Genomic DNA, 10,734 nt, shown 5'->3' with positions numbered 1-10,734 from the left:
GGCCCTTGTTGTCAAACAATTATGTTGATTATGAATGGTCTTCACACACCACTTATCCTTGGCCGTATGCCTTGAGATGTGAACTGCCCAAGGGCAGGTGGGCTTGGTATGCCTTTTAAGGTGCTTGTATTTTTTCCCTACTTTGCTGCATTTACTATTTTGCCCCTCATCTCCCTTTTTTTTACAGGACCAAGTAGTGGTGGATTACTTCCAAAACATACTACCCTATACCTTAACAATTTGTTTTTTAGGATAAACACATCCCTCCTTGCCTTAAGAGCATAATCTTTGACCATTTGATTCATCTTATTCTTGTCATCAATAAGCTGACCAACAAAGAATGGCAGATCATTTGGTCCTTTTATACCACCCTTGCTTCTCCTCCTTATCTTCTGGGCAACCTTATCTCTAAGGCTTGAATTGTCATCAGACCCACTTTCAAAGTCCTCCAGGTCTACAGGCAGATGACCTTCTTCGCTTCTCCCATCATCATCATCATCATCATCATCATCCCCATCACTTGACCCATCCAGTTCTTCCCTAGTAAATTCAATATTAGCCCTGAACCTCTGCATATCCACCTCTATTTCATAAACCAAATTATCTTCCTCAATATACTCATAATCAGGGTCACTTTCTTCACTCTCTTCATTATGATCTTCAATTTCTTCCTCATCTTCATTCAGACTTTGATTCTTATTATTTATTAGAAATGATGCTGGAACAGTTGCTTTGCATGGCCCTACAGGAACTTCACTTGACTCAATCAAGATTGTTGACCTTCGGTGTTCATCATACATGTCTATCATGTGGACTCCTTGACACACATGATCAAAGATAGGCTCTAAGTCAACATCACATTTTAATGTCCTAAGACCAAAATCCATAGAACAGTAGGGTTCCTTGTAATGAATGCAGAAAAAGAGACCATCATTGTATCCTAATTTCTTAAACATCTGCTCTAAAACATCCATATTCAACACTCGAAAATCTACATGATCAATGTAGTTCATCTTCCCACCAAAGTATTTCCTATTTGGGTTTTCTACAAAATTACCTCCATGGTGAAATTTAATGGTAAATTGAATTTGGGTTTCACCTGTAAACAAACATCAATAACAACTTAACACAGCAAAAGGTTCAAATTTTACCTAATTCAGACCCAAATCGACTGTAACAGAGAACAACTTGCATGTCACTTACGGTACATTTCGTCCGGTTCGAAATACTGATCTTCAGCTCTAACCTTCCATAATCGAAGATCCATGCTCGCAACAGAGTTCCAATCAACTGTAATTCTTCAAGAATGACTGATCGCCATGTACAACTCTTGATTTTAGAGGTAGGTTAAATTGAGGGTTTCAAAGTGATGAAATGGGAATTATATGAGGTTGCAGGTAAAGAGTAGGATGAATTTACCTTTCTGCCCTTTGACCATTAACAGCAAACGTTGATCTGTGATGGAAACATGGGCCAGGGGATAAAATTGCGACATAATATCAACGTTGGGGGGGGGGGATTGCAACTATTTCGTTAGGGGGATCAGAGTGCCAATTGGCCTAAACCCCAGGGGGTAAAATTGCAGTTTACTCTATTAAGTATATAAGATTTTCCTATTCCAATATATATATATATATATAGGGGGCTGCTAGAATGAGAACCACCTCGAGTTGTAAGAACCGCGAGAACTACACCCCACGGGTGGACGTTCACCATGATTTTTTTTACAACTAGATGTGTGTATTATAAATACAGCCGTAAAAAAAAAATTTTAAACGCCGCGGCCGAGGGGGTAGTTTTTTACACCACAAGTTTGGTGTTTTTAATTTTTTTTCTTTTTTCTTTTTTTTTCACCAAACTTGTGGTGTAAAAAACTACCCCCTCGGCCGCGGCGTTTAAAATTTTTTTTACGGCTGTGTTTATAATACGCACATCTAGTTGTAAAAAAAATCACGGTGAACGCCCACCCGTGGGGTGTAGTTCTCGCGGTTCTTACAACTCGGGGTGGTTTTCATTCAAGCGGCTCCCTATATATATACATATATATATATATATACATATATATATATATATATATATATATATAGTGGAGAGTTCAAATGAGAAGAATTAAAAATTAAGAATAAAAAGAATAAAGGATACAAAGGTAATTTGAACAAATCATTTAATGAGTTTATTATTTATTTTTGCTATTCAAATTAATGAACTCTAATCATTTAATGAGCCTATCTTATAAAATAGTTGTGCACCTTACACAATAAAAACAATCCTACACATGATCTTACATTTTCAACGTTTCATTCACCATTAAAACAATATTTTGATGTAGGATACAGAATGTGTAGGACTCAAACACTTTTAAATAATTTGCGACTCATAATAAAATATGTGTAGGACACAAAATTTTCAAATAATTTTGTCACTTCTAGTAAAATATGTGTATGAGCCAATACATTAATGATGGTGAAGGAGGAATTTATGGTTGCATTAATAAAACTTGAGTAACTCTTTAAAATATTTATTAATATTCCATATCAAAATGTCTATACTACCCTTAGTAATTAAAGCATTAATTAAAAATGGACAAAAATGATATCTTGATTCACAACCATTGATTAAAAAAATATAGGGTCTAGATCAATTCATCTTTTGTTCTTTTAAGAAGATTCTTCTCAAATGAACCTCCCCCTATATATATATATTTAAAATGAATTATATAGTTTATTAAAAATATCTTTGATTAGTGATAATATTATTTATATTAACACTTTTATAAATTTCACATTTTTATACAAGAATGACTTTGATTAACGATGAAATTCTTGATATTAATACTTGGCAAATCTTGTATTTTAATAATGGTGAACATCCAACAATATTACTAACCAATTATACATGTTCAAAGTACTAGTTTCATAACTCCATAACATGTTCAAAATAAAGTGAAACAACATACATTTCTTGGGCTTTGTCTAGGAAATAATAACACTAAATATATATAAGTTATATGTCTTTTTTTGAATGTTCAATCTAAGTAATAAAATTTATTCATCTACTTCATTACTAACTAGATGATTTTAACCATTCTAGATGAGGCATATTTTATATACTCACAAAATGATCATAAAATAGTTAAATTTGTAAAAAAGATTAAATTAGGTTTTATAATCTAATAAATCCTTTTATTACAAGATAATTTACCAATAATTAGATATTTATTAAGAAACTTTTTATAATTCCTTTATTTACTATAAAAAGCAGAATTAATATCTGTTATATAGTATCTTGTTAAATTTGTATTTTAACATGATTTTCCTATAAATATATAAACATGATTTATCAATGAAAAGAAAAAAAACATATGATGTCCAATAATCACCAAAGTTTCTACAATCTAATCTTGTGAGACCACTCGGTGTGGGGCTCGGCAAGGGACGTCGTGGGGCGGCGCCGGGCCTCAACACCATTTCCAGCAGAACGTCGGCGTCGAAGTCGGCAGGGAGGAGACGACAAGGACGGGCACAAAAAAGCATAATCCCTCTCACACGCATATATACATACAACACACATATATACATATTTTAGACCCATCCCCCATTTTCTTAGGTCGATCCTCTTTGCCCCATCCTCACACCCATCCTACGTGACGTTGACGTAGAGGCCCATCCTCCATCAACCATACCGAGTAGCCTTATGGTCTTTTTACACCTTTTGGTTGTTTATGAAAGTTATAAAGTTCTTTTAATAATTTTATTTGTGCAATTACTCATTTTTTTTCTATTTTGTTATTTCATGCTTATTGTTAAACAAAATATGTTTTAAATATACAAATAAATACATATTTTATTTAATAATCTTTTTATAAATGTCTTTTTAGAAACATTTATTTTTTAAAATATACAAATTAGTTTTTTATTTTTGTTTTTTTAAAAATCATTTGTTTTTTAAACTGTCCATTTTTTTAAAGATCGTTCAATTTTAAATTAAATTTAACAATAATGTAGGAAATTAAGATAGGTAAATAAGTAGGTTAAGGAATTTAGGTTGCTCGCAAGTATTTAAACCGAGTTATTTTTGTAGTTAGCTTTCTTTATAGGCGCTATGTATGCGATGTCACTTAACTTTCAGATGCAAAAAAGTGTATGCAAGTATTTCTTCACTAGTGGCCCCCTTATCAAGGAGATCATAGATATATTAATTGTTAACAAATATGTAATTATTTGTGTTTAAAATTGGTAAAATTAAAATAATATTTGTAAAACATAATCATACTCACTCACTCAAAAGTAACTCGTAGATGAAGATGGGAAATATATATCCAACTGAAAAGCGACTACAAACTATTCTTTATATCAATATTTAGATAATTCAAATACAAATATTCCGTTTTGTTTTAGCAAGGGAAATTAAGAACATGAATGATAGTTCTATAGGGTGCTCCCACCTCGAATTTTTAAACCTTTGATTTGTTTTTTTTTTTTTTTTTTTTTGAAAGGTGTGAATTATTTGCGAATGTTAGGAGGTCTAGCATATATTGTCTTAACCGGGTCCACGCTAGAGAGCTCCCTCGCACAATAGATCCCCAAATTAAACCACTCAATGAGAAACCCTATCACCCAGACTCGAACTTGAAACCTGGAGGGGAAAACTCACCCAGACTCACCCACCATAGGTGGAACTTAAATATCCGTGGCCACCACTAGAGCACTAGTGATGGTTAAACCTTTGATTTGGTGGTCTACTGAAATAATATTTTTGTTTCATAATAATGACATGAGTTTAAATTACAAATTTCTATATTTCTAACAGAAAATATTAATTACACTCTACTTCATATTAATAATTTCACACTACTTGCTCATCTTTAGCTGTAAAAGGTGGGTGGCCAAGGATACCAGCAACACATCAATGGTGTTGAGCGGGGGAATTACTACAAAGTGTAAAAATATGAGTTTGTCGGCGGAACGAAAACAGCTAGTTCATGCAGTGTATTCGTAAACATTTTGGAGCATTTGGAATGCAAGAGACAAGAATATAAACACCCACAAAGTGGTAGAGGAGATAAAAGAAAAGTCGTAAGAATGGGTTATAAATAGGTCGAAGATCACAGGCATATCATAGAGCGACTAGAGACTTTTTAATCTATAGTTTTAAGCTATACTTTCTTTATCGTTTTTTTGTAACTGTTCAATGTAACGCGTTGCTATGTCGGTTTCATTTTGTTTTTTAATAAAAAGTATGAGCTTCGTTGCCTAAAAAAACTAGAGTTTTCCGTAGGAACAGTGTCCAAAAAGCATGAATCTAATATATATTTTAATGTTACATTGAGATCTGGACAAGATCCAATTTTATTGCCCCATCTTATATAGAGTGAGTGTACGTCCCCCATTAAATTAAAATAATATAAATAATTTATGAAGAATTATTCTCGTTGCATGGGAAAAATATAAAACCCACAATTTCAACTAAATACAACAGAAAGTATATGTGCATGTCTTAATTACCAGTTACGAATGATAATAATAATAATAATAATAATAATAATAATAATAATAATAATAATAATAATAATAATAATAATAATAATAATAATAATAATAACAATAATAATAATAATAATAATAATAATAATAATAATAATAATATTATGCAATAAGAGATACAAAAGAAAATTCTTTCAACTGCAAATATTTGTACAGAATACAGTAACAGTTGAATGACTTCTCTACACACATCAACTTCCTAATTAAGCCCATACTCCTAACTAAGAATTCTTAATTAATCAGATTAATTGGAAAATACCCAGAAAAAAAAATTAAAAACCCTTCCTTCACCCTCAAGATCAATAAACTCCTTAATTCCCACTTGGTTAGTTCACTTATATCGATTGCTTCCTGCAAAAAAAAGATTATTAAACATCAGCACAACGGTAACTCTATGAATATCTGTTTTTATTTTTTAATGACGTACAATCTTTAGTAAATCAATACCGAACTACTCAACTACATATAATGGTTTCAAAATAAATGTTAGTAGGGTTTGCACAACAACTCTTTATTATTTATTGTTATCATTAAGTAGAACCTAGAAATGAATATATATACATATACATATATATATACACACACACATATATACAGGGATGGATCTTAACGCATAACAAAATAAATTATTGAGTTTTCCAATATTTAAAAATATAAAAAATAAATAACATGATATAAGTAATGTTTATAGCTTTCTCACTTTGAAATAAAAAAAATAAGAACAAATCAATTTATTTTTTTCAGGTACATAACCTGCACATATAACCTACTGCCTACATATGTGTACATTGTATAGATTATACCACCTACACATTTGCAACTCATATACAAGTTATTAAAAACCTATGAACAAATAGTATGATATTTTTTATATTAATCTATCCATTTGTACACAAAAAAGCTCAACATTTAAAAAATACGATAAACCGATAAAATGATATATATATATATATATATATATATCAAAAAACTTAAAGCTAACTATAATAAGTATTTAATCTTTGGAAATCAAGTGCATGCTAATTACTTACCTGTGAAATTGGGAGTGTAAAAAGTAGGTTTGATCTTTGCTTCATCAATGGTTTCTAAGCCTCCAAGATTCTTGTGTTCACTTTTACCATTTTGACCTTTTCTGAGTCCAAACTTCTCTCTCCACCATCCTGTTGAGCTCTTAGTGTTAAACAACACACCATCATCTTCATCATCATGGCCTGAAAGAAGCTCATCTCTGAGTGTCACCACCTTCTGGTCCTTCAATGGTGGAACAAGTTTACCTGCAGCTTTGAAGAAGACTTCATCTGCAGAATTTGAAGAAAAAGTGGGAACAGAAAACTCAAAATCAGAAGACACAGGAGCTTCACTGTAAGTGTTGTCATGGTGATTTGAATCTATGAAATCATTTGAGAAAGAGATTCTTGGGCCCATGAAGCCTCCTTGTGTTTCATTCTTGACTTGCATGTTTAAGCACGCCATTTGGTGTCAAAAAGTTTTGAGTGGTTTAGAGGGTGTGTGGCTGGCCTAGTATTTATACACAGATGTTTCTTTAATTATAATTTATTTTTCTTTCTTAGTTTATTTTTTATTTAAGATCTTACTATCAGATTTAAATAATAAAAAAGGCCTAGACAAAATAGGTTATGTACACATCATAATGTAGGTCCCCAGGGGCTGATTCAGGGGTGTTTTGGGGGTTCCCAAGAACCCCCTCAGTTTGCCAAAAAATGGAAAAATTTAATGGAAACCTTGTACGATTTGGAAAAATTAGTGAGAATCTATCAAAAAGAACATGGTGAAAAAAATTTCTAGATCCGCCACTGGGTCCGCCTTGAATGTAAGCATACTGAATTGCCTTCCAGACCATGTACAGTGGCAGGGGAAGACTTTTAGGTATTTTGCGTCATGTGTCGGTCCAGTCATTATATGGGTATTGTGGGGCATTATGTTAAAAGGGGTGTAGTGGGGCTTGAAATCTTGCAATGGCTAGATATTCTAATAGAATTAAAAAAAAACCATCAAAAAAATGTTATTACCAAATAAACAAGTGAAGGCGTTTAAAGAAGGACGTCCCACTATTTTTTTCAAAAAAAAAAACGCCCCAAAGGCAGTTCCGAGACGTGTTTGGGCGTTTTTAGGGAAAAAACGCAAAAATACCCCACTACGAATGTTCTATAAATAACAATAGAATAGATTCTTAATTATGTGATTGATAATTTGTTTTCTTATTTTTTTCACAACATTGATTGTAATTTGTTTTCTTATTTTTCTAACAACTTATAAGTTTGAGTAAACAGTCATTTTGGTCCCTGAGGTTTGGTCACTTTTGTCACTTTAATCCAAAACTCAAACCATTTAAATTTGGATCCCTGTGGTTTCAGCTTTATTGCTATTTTTCATCCAAAAAAAAATCAGCTCAGTTTTCTCAAAGAGAAAAATGCTCGGATAGTCCATGTGGTTTGCCCATTTTTCATATTTAATCCCTAACTTTCTAAAATAACACATATAGTCCCCAATTTTTTGAATTTTGTTCCCGGATAATCCCTTGCGTGGATGGGGGTTAGTTTTTGGTGTTAGGTGCGTGTGAAATGACAAAAATACCCTTACTGTCAAATAAATATCTAAAAAGTTAAAAGAAATATAATTAATATCTTACAATTTATATGGGACCCACCACCCACCCTACCCACTTCATCTTCCCCACTCCACACCACCACCACCACCACCACCACCACCTTCTCCACCTTCAACCACCACCATCTACCCCCCACCCCCACTTCACCGTAACCACCACTGCCACAACCATCCCCGCCATAACCACCACCGTCGCCATCATCACCGTTGAATATTTGGTTATCTTGTCTAAAAATGGAACCAGTTTGGTAGTTTCCATGTGTCCAAAGTAGAATGAGCAGAGTAATGAAGACATAATGCTTCCTTGTGGTATACCAACATTTTGCTGGTTAAATTTTTGATCTATATACAGCAGGTTGTTTTTCACATGTTGTTGAAGATTAAAATGGAGATCATCTTTCGCTGTTATTCTGCTTCTTCCCTAAGGTATTTATCAAAATGATTATTTTTATTGTATCATAGAAAGGAAAGGATTAAAGCAAAAGTGATACCTGATCGAGAATAATGCCATGAGATGAGCGACTTTGAGCATGAGATCGGAACTGTTTACACAAATTGATGTATGGAAGCACTTGAAAATGTTGGTTTGAGGCGATAATTTAGTGTGTTTGATGCAGAAGATGATCATCGACTATAACATCTTTCATCAGATGAAACAGTTTATCCCGATTGATGGAATCATCAGCTGATTTTGTGGAAACTACCAATCTGGTTCCATTTTTAGAAAAGATAACCAAATCTGATTCATGGTTGAGGCAACGGCGATGATGGCGGTGGTGGTGGTTGTGGCGGGGATGGTTGTGGTAGTGGTGGTTACGGTGAAGTGGGGGAGGGGGGAGGTAGATGGTGGTGGTGGTGGTGGTGGTGTGGAGTGGAGTGGGAAAGATGAAGTGGGTAGGGTGGGTGGTGGGTCCCACCTAAATTGTAAAATATTAATTATATTTCTTTTAACTTTTTAGTTATTAATTTGTTAGTAAGGGTATTTTTTTTCATTTCACACGTACCTAACACCAAAAACTAACCCCCACCCATGCCATGGACTATCCGGGAACGAAATTCAAAAACTTGGGGACTATAGGTGTAATTTTAGAAAGTTAGGGACTAAAGGTGAAAAATGAGCAAACCATAGGGACTATCCAAGCATTTTTCTCTTTCTCAAATAAAATCCTGGTTTTTTTGTTTTTTCCTGAGGGGCAAAATGGTCATTATAAATTTTATTATAACAAATTATTAACTAAAATAATAAAATTAAATATTGTGCTTCGACTTTATATAAGCAGACAATTCCCATCATCTTCCCCAAAAGCAAACCCTAATTAAGCATCTTCTTCAACCCCCATTCTCCTGCAAGTGAAGATCGACAATGGTGGTATGCACATGTGGAGCCCCAACACAACTGAGAACATCCTGGACAACACAAACCCCAGGTCGTCGATTTCATCGCTGCAACAAACCAAAATCGGGTCAAGGTTGTGGATTCGTTGCTTGGGCTGAGCCACCGATGATTCAGAACCCTGCTGTGATGATTCCTGCACTATTGGACACCATCAAGCGGCATGAAGAGAATGCAATCCAGATGGGAAATACGAACCGGAAACTTGAAGAAGAAGCAAAAAAATTGGCTCATGAGAAGAAGATGTTAAAAATTATCTTAGGTTTCAGTTTGTTCTTGTTTATGGTGTACTATGTTAAGTCTACTTTGGATGTGGCTTTTGTGCGGCTTTTGTAAGTTTGGTCTGTATGATCAACTATGGTTTTGTAAGGGCTTTTGTAAGTTTGTCATGGAATGTATGGGGCTTTTGTAATGGAATGACCAACTTTATGACCAATACATGTTTAGTGCAAATGACCCGCATATATGTTCACCTAATGTTCAAACAATGTGCTAATACCAAAACATGTACAATGTGGTAATGACCAAAACATGTGCAATCCACTAATGACCAAAACATGTGCAAAGTGCTTATGTCCAAAACATGTGCAAATGACCAAAACATAAGTGCAATACCAAACAACCATTAACATTAACAGATAATAGTTATTCAAACAACATGATCCAACCAAAAGTTATAGACTTTAAAAGGTAAACATTGGTAAACAGTTTGACATGAACTATTGTACCAAAACAGTTTGTCACAAACTGTAAACATAATAATTTGACACAAACTGCAAAAATGTCAACTATAGTCAAAAGACATACTTGCTGAACTTGTTGATGCAGCAACCTAAGCCTGCGCTTGTGCCTGTGCCCCTTCCTGTGCTTGTGCCCCATCATGTGCTTATGACCTAGCTTATGCTTGTGCCCTATTCCTTATAGATTTTCCACAGTTCCTCTTGTTATGCCCCACCATCTTGCAGATGTGATAAGTCATAGAGTTTCCCTTCCTTGGCAACTTACCAGTTGCAAAGATGTTGTTACTGACCTTTTCAACAACCATTGCAGCTTTTGCCTTCGTTTTTTCCTGTGAAGATGCAAGTTTACAGACGTTATGCGAGTCTGTACGGATTTTCAATATATTTTTAAGTACTTTTTACTCTTTTATCCAGCTTTAAATTTATAAAA

General features: G+C 33.8%; 2 protein-coding genes across 2 annotated transcripts; one reads left to right on the top strand and one right to left on the bottom strand.

The window, feature by feature from the left end:
* Window positions 1-5,660: 5,660 nt before the first annotated feature.
* On the bottom strand, window positions 5,661-7,028 carry LOC110881360. The gene is made up of 2 exons (XM_022129642.2): window positions 6,575-7,028; window positions 5,661-5,894 (listed from the first exon to the last, which is right to left on the bottom strand). Exons 1-2 carry the CDS (start codon window positions 7,014-7,016, stop codon window positions 5,875-5,877), a joined length of 462 nt encoding a protein of 153 aa, XP_021985334.1. The 5' UTR covers window positions 7,017-7,028; the 3' UTR covers window positions 5,661-5,874.
* A 2,506-nt stretch (window positions 7,029-9,534) lies between these two features.
* On the top strand, window positions 9,535-9,900 carry LOC110881172. Its single transcript, XM_022129525.1, has one exon. The coding sequence runs from the start codon at window positions 9,535-9,537 to the stop codon at window positions 9,898-9,900; it is 366 nt and encodes a 121-aa protein (XP_021985217.1).
* The last annotated feature ends 834 nt before the right edge of the window (window positions 9,901-10,734 follow it).

This window comes from Helianthus annuus, chromosome 10 (assembly GCF_002127325.2).
Source record: "Helianthus annuus cultivar XRQ/B chromosome 10, HanXRQr2.0-SUNRISE, whole genome shotgun sequence".
NCBI classification, from domain to species: Eukaryota; Viridiplantae; Streptophyta; class Magnoliopsida; order Asterales; family Asteraceae; genus Helianthus; species Helianthus annuus.
Note: the sequence above shows the minus strand (reverse complement) of the source record. Positions and strands in the feature narration are given on the sequence as shown.

Bases quoted from the DNA above. Each gene is read 5' to 3' on its own strand.
- LOC110881172 (XM_022129525.1), top strand. From the start codon at position 9,535: ATGGTGGTATGCACATGTGGAGCCCCAACACAACTGAGAACATCCTGG.
- LOC110881360 (XM_022129642.2), bottom strand. From the start codon at position 7,016: ATGGCGTGCTTAAACATGCAAGTCAAGAATGAAACACAAGGAGGCTTC. The intron at 5,895-6,574 runs GTAAGTAATTAG...TTTTTTTTGCAG, and splicing joins TTACACTCCCAATTTCACAG to GAAGCAATCGATATAAGTGA.